A 26,405-nucleotide genomic window follows, 5' to 3' on the forward strand; every position below is an offset into this window, starting at 1 on the left:
TTTTGGTTACCTGGACTTTCATTAGAAGGGACGGAAATCTCTCAGGTTTCATGAAAAATGTCTTCATTTGTGTTTAGAAGATTAACCAAAGGCTTATGGGTTTAGAACATCATGAGGGAAAGAATTATAGCAGAATTTCAATTTTTGGGTGAACTAACCCTTTAATTCTTGTATATTCACTTCACAGCATTCTACATTTTTCCGGAACATTTTATGTTCCCTTTCTGAAAACATACACAGCATGTTCAGAGAAAATGATCCTTTGATTAAATCAAAATTGTTAATGTAACAACTATTGTTAGAAGACAAGTTTATCCATTTTAAGCAGACTGGATTGATTAAAGTAAATACAGCTGCACACTTTGTTTTAAAAGTCATGTTTTATCAGGTCAGGTCAGCGTGGTTTTCTTCAGAATAAGTGACAGCTATCAATAACACACAGTGAAATGCTGATGGTGAGCAAATGTATTCACCCCAGAGACAAAAGGGGAAAAATCTGGAAAATTTATGTCACTTTTCATAAAGCAAATTTAAATTTCTATGTGCAGAGATAAAAATCATCAGCATAAATAATACATTTCCTTCCTTTTAATTCAGGGGTGAAAGTGACCCAGGCATTGTCTCGGTGAGATTAACCCAGACCGCGTTCATAAATTAAAGTGCTGCAATACTGAGCTGGACAAAATAGATAAAGCTCAAAACAATCCAAAGTATTGAGAATAAATTCAAATAAATACTCAGCAGTGAGAGCTGAAATGTTAAAGCCCGCTCGAAATAAAGGGCAGACAGGCAAAACAACTTCATTAAATGAACGCTTCAACAAATTTGATCATGTCAATGTAAACATAAAACAATTTACAGCAAGCTTCATGCTTCTGGATTAACATTAAACTGATGAATGTAGTGTTGGGCGATTAGAGATGTTAGATCACATGCTCCTGCTGTTCAGTTTACAGTGGTTGTCCTGGTTGAGTTGGGACAGCTACATATGAATCGATGTTTGAACAAAGCATGTGGTGGTTCAGCCCTCCTGTCCAAAATCCTCTGTGAACTTCTTCACCTTCAGCAGGTCTTCTTTGTTGACGGTGGGGCGTGTGGTGGCCAAAGAGCGCAGCATGTCAGACTACAAACACACACACAAACTGCGTTACACAACAGCACATGTATATAAATTAGCCATGTATTTGCCACCTTAAACTGATTTCCAGGGGCATTTTCACCTTTATAAAGGCCACTTTTTGCAAACTTCATTAGATGTATCATCTTTAATGTCAAATTCTTACATGTTATTTACACAAGTTTTTTTTTTTACATTGCAGAAGAGGCACAGAAAATGATTATAAGGCTTTGTGACGGGTGCGTAGCTGACCTCACATATTTAACTCTACCATGATTTAAATTGGTTATTTTATTTTTATTTAAATCCCCTTAGTATAAGAAACAAACACAGGATACGTTAACAAGTTAAGTTTATTAAAGTTTGAATGTACAGAAGGGTGCACACTTCTTAGATTCTTCTTTGCTGTTTAACTCTACCTGAGTCCTAGATACCTCTGGTCCATGGCGTGAACGGCCGTTCCAAACTAATGCTGTTCCAGAGGAAGTTGGACTGTACCATCACGATCCGATCGGAGGGGATCTTTTATTTCATTTCATTCAGTTTCATTTTTAGTTTGTTTGTTTGTTTGGAGTAGTTTTTGTATTGTGCTTAAAGTATTTGATTGTATTATGTTAGGTATGATACAGTGGATATTTTGTTGTTAATATTATTGTTAATTGGGGAAAGTTTTATTTGATATTTACCTTTATTTTTGTTTGGTAGAGGCTAAAGGAGTATATCTAGCAGTGGTGAATATCAGAGGGGAGTCAGATTTGCCTAGCCATAGTAACATCATGATCTGCTTCCCTTAGTGGTTTTTGGTTTGTTGTTATTTTGTTAACGGGAGATTTATTTCTTTTCTAAACTAATTTTTGTTAGTTTCAGTTTAACTTCCATCTTAAGTCTTTGATTTTTATATGGACTTTATTTTGGAAATTATTTTCATAACATCTGCCCCTGTATATAATTTTTGGAAGAAATAAATCTTCTCATCTGTACACTACCTTTCATGCCTGTTCTTGGCCACACCACCACAGGCTTTTAGATGTATTTACACTTTCATTACAATTACATAAATAATGCTATGAGATAAAATGTAGGGATGTAGCTGTTTAATAGAGTTGTGTGTGAATGTAAAAGGTCTTCAAAGATCAAAATGTTATTGTCTGATTGAACTGATTCTGAAAACCAGAAACATCAGTGATTCTAACAGTCTTCAGTAACTTCCTGCACAAACTTTGCATAATGTCTGCCTATGGTCTTCACTGGCTGCCCATGAACTACTTTGACAGTGTGAGAAATTCACACTGTAGTTGTAGCTGAGGCCTGGAAAAGTTTGGTTCGTGTTTTCATCATGTCGAGAAAACGCAGTTTTTCTGCACTGTGAAAGCAAATCCACTTTGTATGCACTTCCAAAGAACAAGAATCAGGTGCAATTCAATCCGGTTAAACCGACACCATTGTTACTGTTCGTATCGCTGTGTATCTAGTGTTGAGGAAGAGCAGAAGTTCAGATATGTAATCATCGTTTTGTTTCTGACACGTGCTGCAAGCGGTCGACCAATCACAACAGACTGGGCCATCTGACCAATCAGAGCAGAGCAGGCTCTCGGAAAGGAGGGGTTTAGAGAGACGTTAAGTAAGTGTTTCAGGCACTGTGAGAAAAGAAATGATGCTGCAATGTATATTACAAGAAAATGAAAGGGTTTTTTGACCTTGGATGAATGTAAACCTATAGGAGACCTTCAAAACCAAATTAGGAACCTTTAAAATAGCATAATATAATATAATAGGGGCACTTTAAAACATGAAATTATTATTAGTATTTTTGAAATGATACATATACCCCCAGTTTCACACACAATTACAATACTATTGTAGACAATACGCCTGTAGCCAGAGATCTTTCACAGTTCTTTAAATATACGTCGCCTCTCAGTGTTCAGTGCTAGCGATTACTAGCGTGACGTTCTGCTCACTAATCTGCTCTGTGCCAGTTGCTCACGGCCCATGCGAAGCTCCATGTGCCGCCCATGCTTAACAGAAAAGCAAGGTCTGCTCAAATAACATGCCAACATGAAATTTCTATGTAGTAGTAGACTTGTTTCTGTTTGCAGTAGCCCTACTGTGTTGTAATATGGTGTGTGTGTGTGTGTGTGTGTGTGTGTGTGTGTGTGTGTGTGTGTGTGTGTGTGTGTGTGTGTGTGTGTGTGTGTGGCCGTGCTGGGCAACACTGGTGAAATGACGCTACCCTCTTGTTCACTCGTACGCTACGCACTTCTCACATGCTTGGATAATAATAGGACTATACATTATTTGGATAATTGGTCAAAAAAGTAAAGATTTAAATAACCTGTTAAATCTGATTCTGTTGCATAGAACTGAATTAAGAATAATATATTGATATTTAATATTAACACTTTCCCCGCCATTGACAGAATTTTCCAGTTTTCTGTGTTACACGGTAGGGGGCGCTATTACTCATCTTCTGAATAAGTACTGAATCTCCTGATCAAAACACATGCGAAGAAGAAGCAGAAACGAGCGATATCATATGTAATCATATGCATATGTAAAATAACACGATCATCAACATTAAACAGCATATAAATCAAAACTGGCTAATGTGACTGAATGAAATGTCGACCCAGGACGAGCTACAGGACTGTGAAGCTTTGGGGTGTTGATGGACTCGATGATGGACTACTCCATCTGTGTTTTGATCATCGTTCTGAATCCCATCTGGATGTAGTCTTTGACAGAAACGTGATTTTCTCAGCTTTTTGCTCAAAACGTTGCTGTTTAAAGTTTAAAAAGAAAAGGTTCTGTTCTTTCTTTTGATATATTGCATGTTCATATATACAACAAAATATTCTGTGGGCCATGAAATTTTTGTGAAAATGGCCAAAAACACTGGTGGTGGCTGGCAACTTTTTTTTAAAAATGCTGGCGGGGAAAGAGTTACTATATTTTCTGTCCAATTTTAGTGCGTTACTTTTAACACACTGTACTTTTTTATTGGCTTGTACTTTTTAAATTCAGTATTAGGGCTGTCACGATGTTAGATTTTTCACACCACGGTTATTGTGGCCAAAAGAATTCACGATATCGATATATCGCGATATCTATAGAATCTATGGGGGGGGGGGGTAGTTATCAGTCAAATTAATTTTTACTTTGTTTATATAGTTTTTCTTTTTTACCCAACAAACATAAGGATACTGATAAACACAAGGCACATGCATTTTTACTTCTTGCGTACTCAATCTATGGCAAATTTTTGTGAAGGAAGACAAGCATGTGAAGTTTATCTGGTTTCAAACTGAAGCCAAACACTGTCTGAAGGTTTCCTGAAGAACTGAAAAGCTCTTAAACCTGTTGTTGCACTGGCGCCAATAAAGTCATGCAGATAGCAGATTTGAATAAAAAAATCAAGTGCAAATACAAATACAAAAATAATATGAGTAAAGAAAACGGGGTTCTTAATTTTAATAATCACCCTTTATTAAATATATGAACACAGAAACCCCCTGTTAACAGTTAATGCCACGTTTCCCATTCCATGATGACTAATAGCCGCGTCGCGTCTATGACAACTCGAGGTATTGCACACCGGACACGCACTTTCTCAGTTTATGGCCAGCAATATCATTATGTTTAAGGACATTATGGAATTGAGATAATGTCTGTACTATGTTATGATTATACTGTACAAATAAATACAATAGTTGCTGAGTCTGTGATCTGAACACTTTTTTCTGCGCTCTGTGGTGTCGCGGCAGAATTTTGAACAAGGTCCTGAGCCGTTGCTGGGCGCCGCGGACAGACGCCGAATAGAACCGCGCTGTGCTTCTCGTCCGGTGTGTGTACACCTCTATGGTGTACACTCGAATACAGAATGTGTTCGAATTTTAAAGACGTGGCGCTGCGCTTCTCGTCCGGTGTGCGACCACCTCTAAGGTGCTGTTTTCTTTGAAGCCGAAGAACTCTGTTGTTAATACTGGCGAGCTCAGCTTACTTTTTTCGGGTGTGGACAGAGTGTTTCACTCTAGCTGCGCGGGCGCGGACGAGCGCTGCGTCTAGAAAACGCCAATATCGCCAATACCGGTATATTGTATTGCTCTAAATTAACACAATGTCGATATTTCATGCTTTGAATATCACGATTATCGTCAATACCGGTATATTGCAACACCCCTATTCAGTATCATTAAAATTATTGAATTTCAAGTCTAATATTAATACAATTATACAAAAGAAGCATTCTCCTTTCAGTGCATCCTTAATTTCTATGGTGATATATGTGTGAAATAATTAGTACTTATAATGTGCTATGTAGACCAGACTTGAGTTCAGACATGCTAAATGTGAAAAGAAGTAATTGATCTCACCATGCATACTATGGGCTCCAGTAGTTTGTCGCTTGGTACATCCATCCAGGTCATCTCTATGGCCTCAGGGTCACCGGGAGAACACGGGGTCAGGAGGTCATCCACCATCAGAGAGCTGTTACTGCGAGATGGCCCTCGCACCTGATGAGCAAAGACAGCAAAATAACCTAAAACTACAGTTCTAGAACATTGAGTTTGATGTTAAAGATTTAACATTTCATTTAAAAGCCATACACTAATTATGTCTTTTAGTTACCGGTAGTCATTTTCCCCTCAAATGCATGTAATAACGCCCGCATGTGTTAATTCATTAGCGGTCTCAAACCAGATACGCAATAGAAAACTACTGTATCTCTGATGTACAATTCAATCATCCTTTTGCATCAGTTCTTCTCATTGTATCAGTTGAATTAATATTGAACTGAACTGAATGGATGATGATGTCTTCTGCAGAGCTGCCTTTGAAGTCGTTTTATAATTGACGCAATTTGCAACATTGACAGTTATTGAAACAACATTGATTTGAACTGAGTAGAATAATAGAGCTGCTTATAGCTGGAACTAGTGGTGCAACTGATCACAAAACTCAGAGAGAGCGATATATCTCTCTCAGAGAGAGAGATATATATATATTTGGGGGGGGGGGGGCGTAAATGTAACTTTCCTTTTCATTTATTACTTAAAGCTCACTTGAAGTACTTTGATACCACATCAAAAACTGCTAACATAACTGATAAAGTTCAAAGATTATTAAAGACAAGTGAACAGTCTCAAAATAAGAACAAATACACAAATTAGAAGCAAAGATGAATACTAAAAAAAAAAATTGTAACAGTAGTGTTAAGGTACAGAAATTAATAATTAATCCTAAACGTAAAATAACACCATTTGTTCACTGTAGAAATTAAATATAGGTTCATCTCTGTTAAAACTGTATTTTGTTGTTTTATTAACATTAATGACAGACATCAGCAGGAATGTTAGGCTTCACTTTAAGACCGAATAAACTGACAAACATCTGGTTTCTTTCACAACTGTTCACTAATGATATAACCGAGAGATTACTTGCCGAGACGGGTAGTTTGAGCGTGTGTGTCCGTTCAAGTGCAAGGAAACACGAAAGAGGAATCGATTGAGTGTTCGAGCGCTTATCTGAAATGCAGCTCTCAATTCAATTCAATTCAATTCAAAAGTGCTTTATTGACATGACTGTAAATAATACAATATTGCCAAAGCTTGGAATACATAGAATAATAATAAAAAACATAAAAATAATAGAAGACAATATTATAACTACTTAAATTTAAATAAATGGTGTAACAATCTCTCGCTCTCTCTCTGCGTGGCTGTGTGCACAGATAACGCGCGAGTCCCGATTTTTGCCTCTTCTTGCACGTTTAAAATTGTTTGAATGTGTAAATTGGCAAGACAAAATGCGTCCAAATGATAAACTTTCACTCTATGATGGTTCAACTTAGCAGTTAATCTGCGAATCACATCACGGATCAACTGCGATCTATTGCACCCCTAGCTGAAACAAATTTATTTCATAACTTGATGAAACGGCTGATGACTGTGGTTACCTTTTTGAAGTGCGTGGCGGACTGCACTTTCCTGACCGGCTGCATGAGAGCATCTCGTACTATGACGCTTATATCGGCTCCAGAATATCCGTCTGTTTTGCGCGCCAGCTGCCGCAGGTCTGCCTCGGTCAGACTGTGAGGAGTGTTGCCCAGATGCAAGCGGAACATGGCCGACCTCGCAGGCTCCTCGGGGAGGGGGATGTAGATGCGCTTCTCAAACCTGCACACCACGGGGAGTGCAGATTAAAGACTGGTGTAAAACATGATCTTTGTTTTTACATTCATTACACTGACCTCCTGCGAATAGCAGCGTCAAGGACCCAGGGAATGTTAGTTGCACCGAGAACTAATATCCCATCACTGCTATTACCAACACCTGCCAAAGAGAGACGCCAGCAAACCATTACACAATGTCAAGACAGATGAGTTCATAGCAAATTATGAGGAAATCCTGCAACATTCTGTATGTGGGTCAATATTCTTTTTTAATCATGTTTAAAATGTATTCGCTAAGTACTTCACCCTCCTACTACATTAAAAACCTTTATACACCTGTCGTATTCCCGGTTCCAGTTTAATTCCACCCCCAGTTTCGACCCGGTGGAACGTGAGCTTATAAAACCGGTATCATTTTTTTTTTTTAAATCAACTAAAACTATATTGTATCTGAGCAGTCTCTTCTTATTAATGAGTGAATGTGCAAAAAAGTTTTGAATGCTACCGTGGGTAATACTTTATTTTACAGTGTCCTTGTTATGTTACATGTTCTTAACATAGTAACAACAGTAAATTATGCATAATTACATGCAACTAATCCTCAACCAAATCCTAATCCTACCCTAACCCTATAGTAAGTACATGTAGTTGCGTAATATTACTCGGACCTTAAATATACAATTACGCTTTAACAATGACACCTTAAAGTAAAGTGTAACCCTGTGTTTTACTATGTTATTACTACATTTCACCCATTTTTTTATAAAAAATAAATAAAAAAATCCTTTGTAATTTCAAGAAGTCCTTTGACATTTAAAAATTTACAAGAACCACTGTGATGCAAAAATATATATTTTATAATTTTCTTTACCATGGTATACATTTACTATATACTGCAGAATATATTAAGAATGCTAACACATTTATACATGATTTGACAGTTCGAAGGGTTTGGTGTCAATCTACGGTGTCTGTTTTATGATGTAGATGCTCCAGCAACAGTAATATTGTAATTTGTGTTGTGAGAGCTCACAAACTGCCATCAGGTTTCTCACCCTGCATCTGGACCAGGAACTCCGTCTTGATCCTCCGAGCGGCTTCACTTTCATTCTCATTTCTGGATCCACAGAGAGAATCCACCTCATCGATGAAGATGATGGAGGGCTTATGCTGGCGAGCCAGATCAAACAGATTCTTCACCAGTCTGGAAGACAAAATACATCATTCAGAGAGTCCTGCACCTCATGCAGTCGGTCAGTAAAGAGAGCAGAGAATGAACCTCACTTCTCACTCTCGCCGAGCCACTTCGACATGAGATCAGATGAAGACACAGAGAAGAAGGTGGAGTTATTGGCCTCGGTGGCGACAGCTTTGGCCAGATAAGACTTCCCTGTGCCGGGCGGCCCAAACAGGAGAATGCCCCTCCACGGGGTGCGCTTGCCTGCATCACAATGTACACACAGATTGTCTTTAAAATAATAATAAAAACAGCATCTTGAATCATTAAAAGAATGAGCTTAAAAATGACATAAGGACATCAAGGTAAAGAAAAAAAATTACATATTCATTTATAACACAGATTATGTATAAGAAACAAAGGATTTTTTCATGTTTTTGTTATTTTATTAATTTTTTATGCTTATACAGTAAAAACAGTTTTTTAATTTAATATGTAATTTAGGCAAATGTTATTTATTCCTGAGATGGCAAAGTTGTATTTTCAACAGCCATTACTCCAGTGTTAATGATCCTTCAGAAACTCACTTGAAAACATCTGTGCTGCTTAATATTTTTTGGGAAACGTGGTAAAAAACATTTTTCAGGATTCTTTGATGAACAGAAATGTCACAAGAACAGCGTTTACAGGTCTTCACTGAAATTCTTCATCCTTGTTTAATAAGAATAATAATTCATTTATTTTAAAAAATCTTTTGACTGACCCCAAACATTTGAATGGTAGTGTACATGTGTGCCAACAGAAACAGAACCATTTAAAGTCCCCCTGTGGTGAAAATCACGTTCTTAATGTTGTTTATATGTCTATGTGGTGTTTTTAATATGCGATATGCTTTAAGACAAACCAAATTCATATGTCAACACCATTGTTGAGTATTTTCTCTTTTAAACTGCAGTGAACCAAAAACACGGTTTGAAATCGCTGGTGTTTCTGACGTCACAAACTACATTGTAATCCAATCAGATTAACATGCGGGCGGGCTTTAGCATATCATTACTATTCTCTGAAGCAGTGGAGTCTCAAAAGAAGCAGTTTATCCCGGTGTATTTTTCTGTTGATATGAAACATCGGGTAGATTCAGCAATATAGCGGGTGTATGATGTATATTACGATGTTATGATGAACTATATGCCTTTCTCCACTGACATTGTTCAAAGCGTTTCTGATGATTGTTAGAAGGCAGACTGAGATTTTCACAGGATTTTTTTTTTTTTTAAATGAGTTTTTAAAAAACTAAAAAAGTTTGAGTTTTAAGGGATAAAACAGGGGGACTTTGAGGTCTTCAACACTGCTCCTGGGGACCCATACTGTATCTGAAATCACACACTGTATAGTGGGTACTACATTTGGTTTGAAACTTACTTTGCGACCGTTAAAAATATGTGTGTATGAATGAATAGTGTGTATAGTGTGTATGAATGAAATTAAGACACTACATCCACAATACTGTCATTGTCATGTGACCTACAGCGTCAGTTGTGTCGCTTAACTGCCATTCACAAATCTGTAACGTGTCCATCGAATGCACACTTCAGAAACTCGCCAGAAGTACTAGGTCATTCTGGGATTTTTCAACTACTGTTTTGTGAATTCTTTGAATTTGGACATACTACTCGACTCACATACTGTTTTTTCAGCAGTCGTGGCTTAATGGTTAGAGAGTCACACTGGTTATCGGAAGGTTCCGGGTTCGATTCTCAATATCGGCAGGAAGTGACTGAGGCACCAAACCCCCAATCGCTCCCCAGGCGCCACAGCAAATGATGGCTGCCCACTGCTCCGGGTGTGTGTGTCCACGGTTTGCTGTGTGTCTGTTCACTACTCAAATTCAGAGTATGGGTATGAGTATCACATGCCAGTTTCACTTTTACTATACAGTAAGGAAGAAGGGATATTCAGACACAGTGCCTCTGTCCAGCACATCTCAGCTCCAACCCTATTCAAACACACCTGAACTCGCTAATCAAACTCTTCAGGATTGAAAAACCACAGACAGGTGTGCTGAAGCAGGAAATGAACTTTGCAGGACAGTGGGTCCCCAGGGGCATATTTGAAGACCTCTGATTTAAAATGAAAAATAATTTAATACAAGACAGACAGCTGTGTGTTTATAATTGTCCTCGGTCTCTCCTGATAATAAACATTACATAACGCTAAGATTTCTACGATTTCTCTTGATTTCTAAGACTGACCTGTGAACAGGTGTGGAAATTTAATGGGTAGAATGACAGCTTCCTTCAGGGCTTCTTTTGCCCCCTCCAGTCCGGCCACATCATTCCACCTCACATTAGGCTTCTCCATCACAATCGCACCTGAAAACATACATTTTCATCATTATGATCATTAACCAAACAGCAGGTGTGTATTGTTTTGCATTAACAAAAATTAAACACACAAGACATACAGACTCACCCATCAGATGCTCCTGGAGTTTCTTTTTCTCTGGATTTTCTCCCTCACTGTCACTGTCACTTCTGCACACACACACAGTATCAGTGTGAGCGATGCACTCCAATCAATTCATCAACAACATCCAGCAGAACAAATAATAAATGAAAGCGTACTTGTCATTGCTCTGTGTTTCCTTCACTGGTTTCTTGCCCTGTTTGTCCTTGTTTTTCAAGTAGTCCTTGAGTTTCTCGGCTCTGTCCAGATACTGCATACACTTCCCACGTATGCTTTCCTTTGCCTTGTCACTGTGTGCTTCATCTGAGACACAAAAGGATCAAAGGTGCCTCATCTCTTAAAATCTTTTGTAAGAAATGCTACAATTACACGTTTAGAATCCTGAGAAAATGTCATTTCAATTTGATCTAACTTTCATCAAAAAACTTAAACCCCCATAAATGCCTGAAAGGAAATAGTTTATGACTCAAGTAAACATGAAATGCCCCTGACAAGCCTTTTTGATATGAGTTTGCAGTGGATTTGCAGGAGTCTCGAAACAACATCGGCATCTGCTTTCCAAATGGTAACACTTATTTTTCAAATCTCTCATGATCTGCGATTCAACATTATGAGGTCGAGGTGTTTCAGAAGTGGAGACTTGTTTTTATATATATATATATATATATATATATATATAGATAGATAGATAGATAGATAGATATATATTTAGATAGATATTGCGCACCGATTAAAGGTGCAGTAAGTGAAACACTGTTGCAAACTTAAATCAAAACCCAAACAAACAATTTTGAGAATATTTGCTAGATGTCTGTTCAGTGTGTGTGCTGAAAAAAATATATTGTGTCTGTACATAGTCCTGGCTGTGTAAAAAGGAGAAGAAAATAGTGGAGCACCAAAACACTCCCGTAGCCAATCAGCAGTCGGGGGCGAATACGCTCAAGCAGGACATTTGTAGAAAGACAGCAGAAAGAGAGATAACTGAGAAAAAGAGAAAAGGTCAAAAAAATAATTGGAAAAAGAAGGGTTATGATCAGGCAAAAGCTTTAGGACCCGCGTTAATATAAGAAAAGCTTTCCAGCGCTGGAGAGACGTTAGAGAGCGGGAAAATGGACTCAGAGGTTACTTTGTTTCTTGTTCAAATGTGATTAACATTGATTTTGCCTTGTATGTTTCACAGAAACAAGATACGCTGTAGTTGTGATGTTAGCTATAGAAACAGTACAGCTTTGAGTGTCATTGTTTGTCTGGAGCTGCTGCTGGAGACTGTGTTGCTTTGCATGTTGGTTATTTTGGGGGCGGAGCAAAGAAGTGAAGAAGTGTTTGTTTGGATATTCAAATATCAACAGTGTTTCTCAGAAATTGCTTACTACACCTTTAACTGTGCAAAATAAGATCAGGAATGTGTGTTAGAGAGTAGACAGGGTCAATTTTGATTTAATTTTGAATAACATTCTATCAGATGTAGTTCAGCAATAAGCTCGACTCACATTTGATGGCGTGCAGGAAATACTCCACGGCGTGCTGGTAGAGTCTCAGCGCCTCCTCATAGTTCTTGGCCTTGTCCTCCTCTGTGGCTTTAGTCACCAGCTCAATCGCTTTCTGAACAAGAAAAGACATTTAGAGTTACTGATTTAAATAGAGTTACCGAAGGCACAGTGAAATGACAAATTATATTTTAGTATATTGATATTTAAGGCCAGGCCTAGATAGCTAAATCTCAAAGATTTTAGGCTCTTTGTGAGGCTTCATGTGAGAGGTGGTAAATTTTACAATTTTTTATTGGTTATAAGACCAGATAGTATTTGCACTGTTCTTTTCCAACCAAACAAAACTCTGGATTGCTTTACAGTACAAATTCTATTGAAACTAGAAATGTAACAAATTATGTACATAAAAAATAAATAAAAGTTCCAAAACACACTTTTCAAATTTCAAAAAAAAAAAAATTCCCGTGGGTCAATTTTTTGGGTCTAATATACAATTTTATAATTATGCAATTGTTTAGATTGAGAGAAATTAGGCAAACTCCTAGTTTAAAGGTGCTCTAAGTGATGTTGGGTCATGTCACTTCTTGTTGACGTTTAAAGTATTGTCAAACAAAACGGAGGCTAGCTAGACCTTCCCTCCTCCTCATCCGTGCACTAATGGTGCGTTCAAGTCATCTCGTTTAGATCGTATTTACGAGTTGAACGCCACCACAATGTCGTAAATACCAGTGGGGAGCTCGGGATTTTCTCTAAGCTCCGATCTTTACGAGTTGGGGGCGTGTCAGTGATTAACATGGCGGAATACACAATACGTAAAGGTATTTAGCTGTGATATTGTCAGGCTTTTCTATTAACAGCTCAGTTAGCTAATCACCAACACAGAATATGATAGTATTATAATATAACAATGCAACATGAAACGATGTGTTGGCAGTGGCTTCATAAATTAATTAAAAACATAAAAATACAAAGTACACCTGATGCACATTTCTTTGTTCTTCATTTTCTAGAACAAGAGTTTAAGAACCTTACTGTATTTTTGTGTAATTAATTAAGAGAAAGTACTCCGCCATTTTGCTCCGACGAAAGTGACTTGAACGCACATGCCGTTATAAGCACGACTTCCCACCTCATACGTACGAACTTCCCAGGAGGACTTGAACGCACCATAATCCCCCAAACCACACCCCAAATCCTTCTTGTCAGTTATTGGCTGGAACAGTTTGTTATGTTTCGTGGTCCAGGCTGGGCCAGTTTGTTTATGTTGCCGTTTGTGGAGCCTGGGCTGTCTACAGAGACCGCGTTATTTGACCGTGTGTTCAGGGGACAGGCAGCTAGCGGATAGTGAGGAGATGTTTGCTGTATGTGACAAAAAATGTCTTGGCCTAAAAAACGCGTGGCATCGCTTAGAGCACCTTTAAACATCATTTGTTTATCAGACGTTCCTCTTTGCAGACAAAATAATCAGGTTTTGGATACAAAAATGGTCAAATGAAACATTTTATTCCTGGAGCCATACTGACAGACCCATTTGTAAAGAAGTATTCTCACTTATCACACCATGTTCGTTCGTTGGCCAGAGGAGAACTGGTTTCTGAGCCTGGTTTCTCCCAAGGTTTTTTCTCCATTCTGTCACCTGATAGACACTTAATATTCAACAATATTATTGATCTGACTGTACTGACGCTGTTGTATGAAAACTGAACTGAGCTGGATCATGACATTTTTTGCAGAGCTGCTTTATAAATGAATTTAACTAGTTTAATAATTGATGATCTTTTACAACGGAACTGAACCAACACTGAACTGACTTCAGCCGAAATGCATCTTTCCTGTTTATCACTGTGAAGCTGCTATAGAAATAAAGGTGACCTGACTTGACACTTAAAAGTCTATTAAAAGCCAGAAACATTAAAGATATTCAGGTATTTTAAATACATTGGAAGCAATACTCACCCAACTTTTTGTCTTAGTCCAAATTTTGTCTTAAATCAATGTGTTGGGAAGAGACATCAAAGTGTCAGTTAAAAAAAAAAAAAAAAAGCCTTGCAAATGGTGCTCAATTTCTTTTTTTTCCAACATGTTTTGGGAGGATTTCTGTGTATATTGAGTTTCAGAAATTCTGTGTGCATCTAACTTAAACTGTATTACCTTTAAATTTGGCCCTTTTCCAAATAGACAAGAGTGTGTCAGAACCCTTCCGACAGCTTTGTAGAATGGTATTAAATGTGTTCTTTATTCTTATTTTCTCGGAGTGAAAATATTGTGTAAAGAAAATTGAAAATATGTGTGATTGCTTATTTAATTTCAGCAATCGCATGTACTGTGTACATTTGATTTGCTGTCATTAAATTGCAGACCGATAGATTGACAGATAGAAAGGCCTAACGTTACTGGTAATATCTACATCAGCCTTTCAAAAAATAAAATCATTAATGCATTGTACATTTACAAATACATTTCGCTTGAGAGCGCTGCAAAATGCAGTTCAGTCTTAAATTCAATATCTTATAAATTAAAATGAACTGAAATGAGGTTTTGTTTATGGTTGCTTATTATGTGCCTTTAATATATCCGCCGATTTCTGATATCATGTTTACAACTGTTCAAAGCCCCTGATGTGTGTGAATTATGAACGACCAGTAATTACAGATTATTTGTTCAGCCAATGTTCAGTAAATAATATTTACTGAAATATTGATGATGATATGCTAAAGCTAAAGCTAATGTAAACTTACCTGCAGTGTTGACGTTGTCATTTCATCTCACGCGCCTGCGGTTTCACTGCAGTGTCCTATTATTACTCTTTATAATATATTTAAATTGCTCGTTAAATAACGACAACAGTAAAATATTGTAAAATAGTATAATGAAGGTTCATATTATGTGGTATAAATAAGCATAGAAAAGGAAGTTACTTGCTACCATCCAGTGTTCACTACAGGACTGTCCCCCGGAAACAAAAGCTGTACACATTTGTTCCATACCTTAATAATATCAAATAATATCTATATAAACATTACTTATAATAATATAAGTAATGTCATGTAATGGAATTGAATATATCACTCATTTAATTAGATGTTTTATTTATATATGAAATCTACATACAGACATAATGCATAGCTTCTGGTTACAGGCTTTGAGTTATCATACACGCACAAACAAATTTGCTTTTTTGCATTTGATTGTGTACTGCAAGCTGCCACAAGTGAACTTTGGTTTAAACATTTCCTCAAAATAAAGAAGAATCAATCTATTAACTCAAACCCCTACACAAATAATGAAATGAGGCATGTATCTATGGGTCTATAAAGTACATTCATTGTCATGTCAAATATTAGGCTGATGACAAGTCCAAACATATCACTTACACAAGTGCAATTTATTAACCTGGCCAAGTGTTTTTAACACAGTTTTATAGTTAAGACAATGCACAAAGCAATGGGTCTCAGTAAGAGGTCTGACATCATTACATTAATGAAAATAATGAGGCAGCACATAAGATGTCCAAAACTATGATGGATCACCAACCTCAGAGAGCGAAAAAGAAATCAGTAATTACAGCCAAAAGTGTCATCTTTTATTTTAATAGACACTTTAGAAGAAACCAAGAAGGTCTCCGTGTAAATAAGAATTCACTTGAATTTTCACAAATTCACTCTCTTATTTTCAAATATTAATTGTATTAGTACGTACAATAGACTATAAAAATTGAAGGGCACTTAAACACATCACAGAGGTTGTATCTGTGGTCCTTTAAAAAAGAAAAAAAAGGACCAACCCATCTTACTTGTGGAGTGACTCTTATGCTAAAATATTGCTTCTGTTAACCTTGTGCAACGGTTGTGAAGGAATGCGGTTCATACAATCATCTAAATGACATTAATACTTCTATACATTGTCATATTGTTCATATTCTCCTCCTACAAAAACATACTGCCTCCATTCTGCATGCTGTCTAATGCAATGAAGGTTTCGAAGGCATGTTTTCAGTACTGCCCCAATATGGCGTCTGATTGCTTTTGCAAAGTCTAAAGGCTGAAAAGATTGGTTACTATAGGAGATAATGAGCTCTAACTCAGTTTGCATTACATGCATTACATAAAAAGCTAATATGTTAATAAAGAATATATACTGATGCTATAATTGATATTACTGATAAGACAAAGCGAATTTGCCAAAACAAACCACATATCAGTGCTAATAGCATGGTCGCCACACCTTCGGACCAATGAATTCCCACGACTTTTTCAGTTTTGCATGATAAACGGACGATTAAAAGTTGTTTTATAAAGATTGTACTCACAAAAGTCTAAATTGTTTAAGAGCTAAATATATCTAGAAAAAAAAATACAATTTACTATAGAAAAAAATTCTCCATGATTTCTTTCATTTCAAAGTTCATTCATTTTCTTCACATTTCCAAACATGGAAATCAGAAAATTCACTAATATTTGCAGATTTCTAGTGAGTTGGGAATCCCGTAATGAGGACTAATCACTTATCTAATGCGGATCAAGAAGCAGTACATTAATGTACAGTGGAAAAGGACAAAAATAATCAAGGCCTGGAGCTGGTTTGGTCATAAATGAGAAAAAATATTTTTCATGAAATGTAAAGAACAGATATAAAACATTCCTATACTTTATATTGATTTCAAAATATTCTTTGAACTCAATTAATCCTATTCAACACCTTATAGAGGAGAATTTTAACTTTAGGAAGGTTATTTTTGGTCAATGAGAGAATGTATTTAAAGCTTCATTTCTGCATGAACAGCAGTCTGTTACTGCCATCTTCAATTGACATTCATTAAGATTATAACACATAGATGTAACAGTCTTTGCCATGCAATACATATAAACATAAATACAAAAGAGTTACATGAAAAAACAACATAGATAATACAAGAATAGTATTCGTTTTGGTTATTTTGCAAAGCTTCACTGTGATCTTAAGCCTCAAAAAATATCTGTAAAAGCTTGTTGACTCTAGATGAAAAGGCACGACTGGTGTTCCTGATCAGAAGAAAATAAGATCGTATTCTGCTTTAGAAAGCCACACACAGACACACACACACACACACACACACACACAACAACAACAACTGAACAAATGTGTCGGCTAGAGGACAAGTGGAACTATGAAAACACTGCTTGAGTAAAATAGTAGCTGTCAATAAAGCAAAGAAATAAAGGAACCTCAATCATTTCCTGTAGGTTTTATGTGAGCAGTCCCAAGCGAGCCAGTTTGGCGGATAGAAAGGAATGAAGCACGAAGACCACAGGCTTCGGCCCCGAGTGAAGCTCAAACACCTACAAAAGAGAAAACGAGAAAAGTCCTTACTTTAGTTTCCTTTCTACAAAACATTTTGGTTTGCGATCTGTACGGGAGGGCGTTCTCACCCGATGCTCCTAGACTCTGGAATGCACTTCCTTCTCATATTAAAGATGGACAAAATCTAAGCATTTTTAAATCCAATCTAAAAGCTCTTTTTTTCAGGTTAGCTTTTTCTTGGTGGTTTTAATTATTTTGTATTCTAGTGTGTTCTTGTTTTTTGTATGCTTTGTATTTCTGTGTTTTTTCCTCTCTTTTTGTATTTTTATTGTGTAAAGTGCCTTGAGAAACTGCTTTAAAGGCTCTATATAAAATCAAGTTTAATATTATTACACATTATAGAAATAAATGATAAAATGAAAAATGACCTTAAGATAAATGCTTCAGGTAAATAAAGCTATAAGCTGCAAATGATATCTTCACATTCATTTGAAATTGTCCTGTGATATCCTATGACATGTGATTCATCCAAATCGAAATGTTGATTATGAGTCCACACATACACTATATGGACAAAAGTACTGGGACACCTGAACATTACACCAACAATGACATCGCATTCAAAATGCATAGACATTATTAATATGGAGGTCTTGTTTCCCTCTTTGCAGCTATAACAGCTTCCACTCCTCTGGGAATGCTTTCCACAAGATTTTAAGTGTTTCTGTGAGGATTTTTTGCCCTTTCATCCAGTAGAGCATCAGGGGTCAGGGACTGATCATGGACGAGAAGGACTGGCTCGCAATCTCCGTTCCAGTTCATCTCAAAGGTGTTGGATGGGGTTGAGGCTCAGTGTAGGTCAGTCAAGTTCTTCCACACCAAACTCAGCCAACCATGTCTTTATGTACCTTGCTTTGTGCACTGGGACACGTGCTGGAATAGAAAAGTGCCGTCCCCAAACTGTCTCACAAAGTTGGAAGCATAACATTGTCCAAAATGTCTTGGCATGCTGAAGCATTAAGATTCCCTTCACTGGAAGTAAGGGTCCTAAGCTAACACAGCCCCACACTCAATAACACCCTTCTCCACCAAACTGTACAGTTGGCATGATGCAGTCAGGCAGGTAACGTTCTCCTGGCATCCGCCAAACCCAGACCATTCAGACTGCCAAACAGAGAAGCGTGATTCGAAGTTTCCACTGCTCCAGAGACCAGTGGTGATGTGCTTCACACACCGTCCGACGCTTGGCATTGAACTTGTTGATGTGAGGCTTTCATGCAGCTGCTCGACCATGGAAACCCATTCCACGAAGCTCCCGCCTCACAGTTTTTTTGTGCTGATATTAATGCCAATGAAAGTTTGGTGACTTTACACTCGATGACCAGTTCGTTCTGTGACTTTACGTGGTCTTCTGCTTTGTGGCTGAGTTGTTGCTGTTACTACATGCTTCCACTGTCCAATAATATCACTCACAGTTGACCGTGGAATTTCTAGCAGGGATGAAATTTCACAAACTGACTTATTGCAAAGGTGGCATCTTATCACAGCACCACAGGCAATGGGTTTGATTGAAACAACTAAATTAAAAAATTAAGAGTCCCAATACTTTTGACCATATAGCGTAAATTATGTGCAGTATCAACATTAACCACTGCCAATTTGGAGTATCTAACTCAATCCCTCTAGGGCAGGGGTGGGCAAACTACGGCCCGCGGGCCACATACCGTTAGGCTGTTTAATCCGGCCCGCCGAGTATTTAAAAAATTGTCTTAAGATCGCATTAATTTTGCCTTTTTTCTTGCAATACTTTGCCTTATATATTTCGTTGCATATATTTGACAATCGGAATATCAGATATTGCATGCATGCCATAGCTAACAAACGTAAAAAAGGAAAAATGACATAAAAGCTGATCATCATTCATTCAGCGCTGTTGTGGCTGCGGTGCGTCACGTAACAAGCAATGACGCGTCACCATGGAAACCAAACAGAGCGACTTAAGCGCATAGACTGGTTGCACGTTAATGTTTTTTCCTTTTTTGGAAGCTCACAGAGAAAAAAACAGAGTTTGGTAACCGCTTGCACACCTTAGTTTTTCCTTTGATTTGTCTGCTATTTAGTTTTAGTTATTTTAAATATTAGTTATTTATCTCCTCTGGATTTGTGGATGTATCCTGACTGATTCCGTTTATCGCCCGGCTTTCGACTACGCTCGTGTCTGCCATGTAGTGCTACAGAACCCGTTTTTTTTCATTAAATGTTCTGATCTGCCTTTGCTTTTTATGTTTTAATTTATTATTCTTAAAATAAATTTGTATTCGTTTATTTCGTTTTTTTTTCCACAAATGTATGACTTTTGGAAGTGCAAATTGCCATGCAGTTTTGATAAAGTTGAATTAACGTAACCTTCTGTCATTTTTACTCTTCTAAGTGTACACTTGCAGGTATTTTGTTTCTATTTTACTGTTGGGCCCATTAAATAATAATAAGAATAAACAATATTTAAAAAGTATATGCTATCTAACATCTGACTAATTAAAAATTAACATCAAGACATAACATGCTAAATGGGGGATATCTAACATAAAAAAATGTATTGTCAGAATATCGTCTCTCAGTTGTTGAATTTCGCGCAGACGTTGCCACAACGTAAATGTCTGTCTGCTCAGCCCGATCTCATGAAAGTGCGAATACCACGAATTGTATTTGTAGTGCTTATGATACGCAAATTTCGCGTGCATATACGCACTTTTTTGGCATGTAATAGGCACGCACTCCACACCCCTAATCCTAACCAAGGGGTTTACAGTGCGTAGCATATGCACGCAAAAAAAAAAAACAAAAAAAAAAAACCTTTTTGGCGTATAAATGGCACGAGAAATAAAATTTGTGGTATACGCACTTTCATGAGATTGTGCTTCATAATCTGCTACTGGGCCGGCCCTCTGTCAAATTTTAAAACCCAGTGTGGCCCTTGAGCCAAAAAGTTTGCCCACCCCTGCTCTAGGGCCACCAACTGTCCAAAGTAGCTCTCATGTTTATGCTAACAACTTTTCAATCCTAAGGGCTAAAAAAAAACTATTTCCTCTCAAGATGATTTTATTTCAATTTTCCAAATAAATAAATAAATACACTTTTCAAATCTATCCTAGATTCATATCCAGCTCATTAATTTTTCAGTATAATTGGCTCTGATCATATTCAGACCATGCTGGCAAAAAAAATTATCAAAAGCTTTTTTATAAAACAAACTGTTCTCAAATAACGCACACATTAATTTGACGAAAAGCATGTCAAAATGGATGCAAGACTATAGCTGTGTCCCAGATTGGATTTGAGAGTGCATTCTTTAAAGGAAACAGACTTCGAAGGCCATGAAGGTCTCCATAAATGGGACGGTCTGGCCTACGGAAGATTGTTCTTTTCGCCTCGCAACTGTGTCAGCTGCTGATGAGTGACTGTAGCGTTTGTACTGGACTTTTTAAAAAACAGAGGTTCACAAACTGTCTAAATATGTTCACCATTGTCCATCTCTGTATATAATAGAGTATAAACTATATATAATTGCATCTTAGTAAGATATAAGTCAACATTTACATTTGTATCATTAGATATTTAGATTATACAGATATGTAAGTTGTAACACAATACTTATGTTTAAACATGTAATTAGGCAATTTCTCTCAAAAAACATCCTGTCGTCACTGGTGCGCGATGAATTTTGGGATAGGCAAGGTCGCGAAGGATCCATCTGTTGTTTCCTTCATTGCACAGGAAACTAAGGATGCATTTAGAGTAGGGCTGGGCGATACGGCCAAAATTTATATCACAATATATTTCTTAATTTCGGTCGATACGGTGCAATTCTGGTATGGACATGAACAGTATAAAAGCCTCAGAAAAACTGCCAAGAACGTCCTCCACAACGAATGTCTGTATCTACAAATGTGAAATCAATGTCAAATAAAAATAAACAAGACTCTCAATTTATTCATATTAAAATCTTTAACTTTAAACTATAACATATGCTGATTATATTATTCTTATAGATTGAAACAAAAGTGCTTCAGCCAGGATAAAGAATATGAAAAGTGATCAGTTGCTGCAGAAAACAGAAAAAAAAAGATTGAGCAACAACAAAAACACAAGTTGCTTAGGATTGTTGAGTGTTTATGACAATCTGAATTCATTCCCATTGATGAATCTGAATGTGGTGTTTACATGAACAAGTGATCGGGTCGATGTGCGGGCTATGTCACAAGCTTCAAATCAGTATTGATATATTCACATAACAACTATTCTTCTACATTGATTCTTTATTTGATTTAAACAGCAGACTTAATATTTATCCATTTCTGGTCATAATTTAAAGACAATGAACATATGAACCATTGTGCCGTGCTGCTTATATTTATCACACAGTAAAAATGCCTATACGCGTGTGTGTGTGTATGTATATATATATATATATATATATATATATATATATATATATATATATATATATATATATATATATATATATATATATATATATATATATATATATATATATATATATATATACATACAGTACCAGTCAAAAGTTTGGAAACATTACTATATTTAATGTTTTTGAAAGAAGTCTCATGCTCATCAAGCCTGCAGTTAAAAAAAAATAAATAAATAAAAAAATAAATAAAAAAAACCAGTAATATTATGAAATATTATTACAATTTAAAATAATGGTTCTCTTTTTTAATATATTTTAAAATGTAATTTATTTTTGTGATGCAAAGCTGAATTTTCATCAGCAAGTACTCCAGTCTTTGGTGTCTTATGATCGTTCAGAAATCATTCTAATATGATGATTTATGATCAATGTTGGAAACAGTTGTGCTGCTTAATATATTTTTTTGGAATACTTTTTTCAGGATTCATTGATGAGTAAAACGTTAACAGCATTTATTCATAAAAACAGCATTTATTCAAAATAAAAATATTTCTAACAATATAAATCGATACCCTCACCTTTTATCAATTTAACGCATCCTTGTTGAATTAAAGTACTAATTTCTTTAAAAAAAAAAAGTTATTGTTCCCAAACTTTTGAACGGTAGTGTATATTGTTACAAAAGATTTCTATTCTAAATAAATACAGTTCTTTTTAACTTTTTATTCATCAAATAATCCTGAAAAAAGTATATCAGGATATAAAAAAAATATTAAGCAGCACAACTGTTTCCAACATTGATCATAAATCAGCATATTAGAATGATTTCTGAAGGATCATAAGACACCAAAGACTGGAGTACTTGCTGATGAAAATTCAGCTTTGCATCACAAAAATAAATTACATTTTAAAGTATATTAAAAAAGAGAACCATTATTTTAAATTGTAATAATATTTCATAATATTACTGTTTTTTGTTTTGTTTTGTTTTTTAACTGCAGGCTTGATGAGCATAAGAGACTTCTTTCAAAAACATTAAATATAGTAATGTTTCCAAACTTTTGACTGGTACTGTATATATATATATATATATATATTTCTCATTAGATCAGAAGTCAGAGTAGACCAACAGACTTTCATTCTTAACCCCTTAAGCCCTGAAGGCATTTTTAGAGTTGTTTTGTCTGAGTGACACACACAAAACTAAAGACTCATAACTCCAAACCTATAACAAGGAGAGTCAAAAGGTAGGTATCGTTTGATAGAACACTTTTCAAATTTTTCGAAAATATAAATTACATTACATTTGGACATTCTCCTGCCGAGAAACTGCTGATAAATACAAAAAAATATATAAAATATAAATGTATATAATTTTTATAATGATAATGCATATCTTTCTTATTTGACATGGAATAACTCAAGAAGGAAATAAGGTAGGAGGAAAATTCTTTTTTGGGGAAGTCCCTCTACATATGTGCTGCATCTGGATAAAATTCAAAAGTTACAGCATTTGGAACCAAGATAGCATTTTTGTTGAGACCCTGACGCCCCCTCATGGGCATTTTTAAAATTGTTTCACCATGAAGAATATCTTGTCATAAAAGCAATAGATTAAGTTAATTTTGGGCTCATTTTAATTGTAATAATATGCTGTAAAAAATGAAGCCATTTTCAACGATTTTTGAATGTTTCATGAGATGTATGATGTTTTTGACACATTGCAGTACATAGTACTAAAACGTATTTTATAGATTATGAAAAAAATATTCTATTTATCAGCAAATAACTCAGCAATACTTAGGAGTTTTTCAAATTGGCTACATTCACTGTAAAGTTCAGACTCTAAGCTTTCAAATGACACAAATTTTGTGTTAATAAAGGCAATATTTTTGAAAAATATGATAATGAATATTTTCGCAGCTAGGTGGCGCCCGTGGGCGGTACACTCCGGTTTAGAGAGACTAAGTCAGCACTCGTTCTGAGTTGATCGAGTGGAAGTGGAAGCTTTAAAAAGCTGAGATTCTAAGCTTTAAGATGATATATATTTTGTGTTATTCTACGTTCGTGTGTTACAACTCCACGAGGAATATCTTTAGATCTGAGTGATGGATTATGCTGAGTTTGGGCTCTTTTTAATCGTGCGAGTCTGCTGAAAATAATGATGTGCATTTTTCTATGATCTATGCATGCTTCGTGAAGTTATAAATGAAAACCAAACGCAAGTGCTTCATGAGTATATACTAGGATAGGAGCGTCTGAGGTATTTTTTGTGTTAGAACGGCATGAGGAAATATCTTTAGATCTGATTGATGGAATATATTGACCATAACGATATGTTATGTTTGCTACGTACTTCTGTGGATTTTTTGTGTATTAGAACTCCATGAGGAATATCTTTACTTCTGAGTGATGGATTATGGTGGGTTTGGGCTCTTTTTAATCTTAACAATCTGCTGTAAATAATGACGTGTCATTTTCCGCAATCGGAGCATGTTTCATGAAGTTACAAGCAGAAATGTGTCTAAAATTCAGCATCCATATATGGTTTACACATGGGTCTCTTGAGGGGCTTATTTTACAAAAACCTTGCTCAAGTTTAGTAAAAAGCCTGAAACAATTATGCGTGTTTGATTCTACTCATTGAGACCTTTCAAATGACATATGACACAGGACTATCTGAGCTGTATGATGTTTTTGACATATTGCAGTATGTAGTACAAAAAAGTAGTTTATAAATTATGAAAAAAAAAAAAAAAATCTATTTATCAGCAAATAACTCAGCACTACTTAGGAGTTTATCAAATTGGCTACATTCATTGTAAATTTCAGACTCTAAGCTTCCAAATGACATCTATTTTAAGTTGATCCAGGTAATATTTTTGAAAAATATTATGATTATTAATTTTGCAGCTAGGTGGCGCCTATGGGGGGTACACTCGTTTTTAGAGGAATAACTCAGCACTCGTTAGGAGTTGATCAAAGTGATTAGATGCATTAAAAAGCTGAGATTCTAAGCTTTAAAATGATACATATTTTGTGTTGTTCCATTCAGTGGTTGCTTAGTAATTTGATTATGATTTTTTTTCGCGGGGGGGTGTCCTTCGGGTTTAAGGGGTTTAAGGGGTTAATGACATTAGGGACTTTCCATCCCATGACATCATCACAGGTAAATATGATATTTCATGTCATACCATTTCGCCCTCTGGAGCACCAAAGTCCAGGTAAAGATTCCTGACTCCATCATCTGCAGACATTTTGAGCCGCTCATAGGGGAAGTGGAACAGCACAGATTCACCAGATTCCCGTGTCACGGTGAAACCTCTGTCATAATGCAGGATCAGACAAACGTCCTGTCCGTTCAACACACAGCCTGAGGAGTGCAGACAAACATACACAGATATGAACCATGAGAGGGTGAATTAATGTGACTATATTTTATTGCCTGGCTGGAACTCAGGAAGGAAAACACTAAATATTTCCAACATTTCCTCCAGCCAGCTATTGTTCCACACCACAGGAAAATAAGAGGCAAATACAATAAGATCTCTCAATCCAGCTTTTTTCCCACTCAGTTATCCCTGTGCTAAGCCCCATGGTTACTCAGACAAGTGTTACAGAACATCCCACAGGAATGAATTTGGACTGAATTTAGACAGAATTCTCAATAAAATGTACTTAAAATGTTGTACTCACTTAATGGATATTAATCTTACAAGAACCAGAATAAAGTGTGACTTACACTTTATTCTGGTTCTTGTAAGATTAATATCCATTAAGTGTATAACATTAAAAGTACATTTTAAATAATGAATAAATGAAAAGCATTTTATCTGTCTTTTAATTAATTCACTCATTAATTGTTAAATTACAAAAAGTCTTGTGATTAAAAACGGCATAATTTCAGTGCAATTGGTATGATATGGTACAGTGAACATTTATTAACCATCATAACCACAATCAAAACTAAATAAATAGACATTAACCTATTAACATTTGTTGATAGGATGTTAAGATGTGGGTGTTGCACTCAAAGCTTGAGGCAAATGAACACAAGCTTGCAGGGGCGGGGTTTAAGTGAACTAAATGATTGGAGAAGTCCTGCATATGTCACCAGAGAGAAGTCTGTCAGTTTCACCAGAAGATCGAGCTTTTTTATTACTATGAGGTCAAAATAAAAAAGGAAACTTACATTAATCATTCACAATAAGACCTATTACATGAATTTAGAAAACTGTTAAGGTGAATTTTCATTTCATGCCGAAATGATT

At 36.2% G+C, this 26,405-nt stretch overlaps 2 protein-coding genes across 2 annotated transcripts in view; both read right to left on the reverse strand.

The window, feature by feature from the left end:
• Positions 1-500: 500 nt before the first annotated feature.
• Positions 501-15,421, reverse strand: vps4a (vacuolar protein sorting 4 homolog A). Its single transcript, XM_079858616.1, has 11 exons — positions 15,161-15,421; positions 12,423-12,534; positions 11,091-11,235; positions 10,939-11,000; positions 10,719-10,838; positions 8,574-8,730; positions 8,345-8,493; positions 7,368-7,449; positions 7,074-7,293; positions 5,491-5,631; positions 501-1,123 (listed from the first exon to the last, which is right to left on the reverse strand). The coding sequence occupies exons 1-11, from the start codon at positions 15,179-15,181 to the stop codon at positions 1,022-1,024; spliced, it is 1,311 nt and encodes a 436-aa protein (XP_079714742.1). The 5' UTR covers positions 15,182-15,421; the 3' UTR covers positions 501-1,021.
• Positions 15,422-16,340: 919 nt separating this feature from the next.
• sntb2 (syntrophin, beta 2) overlaps positions 16,341-26,405 on the reverse strand; it is a 28,701-nt gene continuing 18,636 nt past the window's right edge. Inside the window, exons 6-7 of the mRNA XM_079858701.1 lie at positions 25,329-25,507; positions 16,341-17,740 (exon numbers count right to left, since the gene is read on the reverse strand). Coding sequence (XP_079714827.1) covers positions 17,648-17,740; positions 25,329-25,507 — 272 coding nt within the window. The 3' untranslated portion in view covers positions 16,341-17,647. The remainder of the gene's footprint in view (positions 17,741-25,328; positions 25,508-26,405) is intronic.

Source organism: Squalius cephalus, assembly GCF_949319135.1.
Source record: "Squalius cephalus genome assembly, chromosome: 23".
Taxonomy (NCBI): Eukaryota; Metazoa; Chordata; class Actinopteri; order Cypriniformes; family Leuciscidae; genus Squalius; species Squalius cephalus.

Excerpts from the sequence above, each read along its gene's own strand:
- vps4a (XM_079858616.1), bottom strand. The coding sequence starts at position 15,181 with ATGACAACGTCAACACTGCAG. Across the intron at positions 7,450-8,344 it reads GTTCCTGGTCCAGATGCAGG|GTGTTGGTAATAGCAGTGAT; the intron begins GTGAGAAACCTG and ends TCTCTTTGGCAG. Across the intron at positions 5,632-7,073 it reads CCGCCACGCACTTCAAAAAG|GTGCGAGGGCCATCTCGCAG; the intron begins GTAACCACAGTC and ends TTTGCTCATCAG.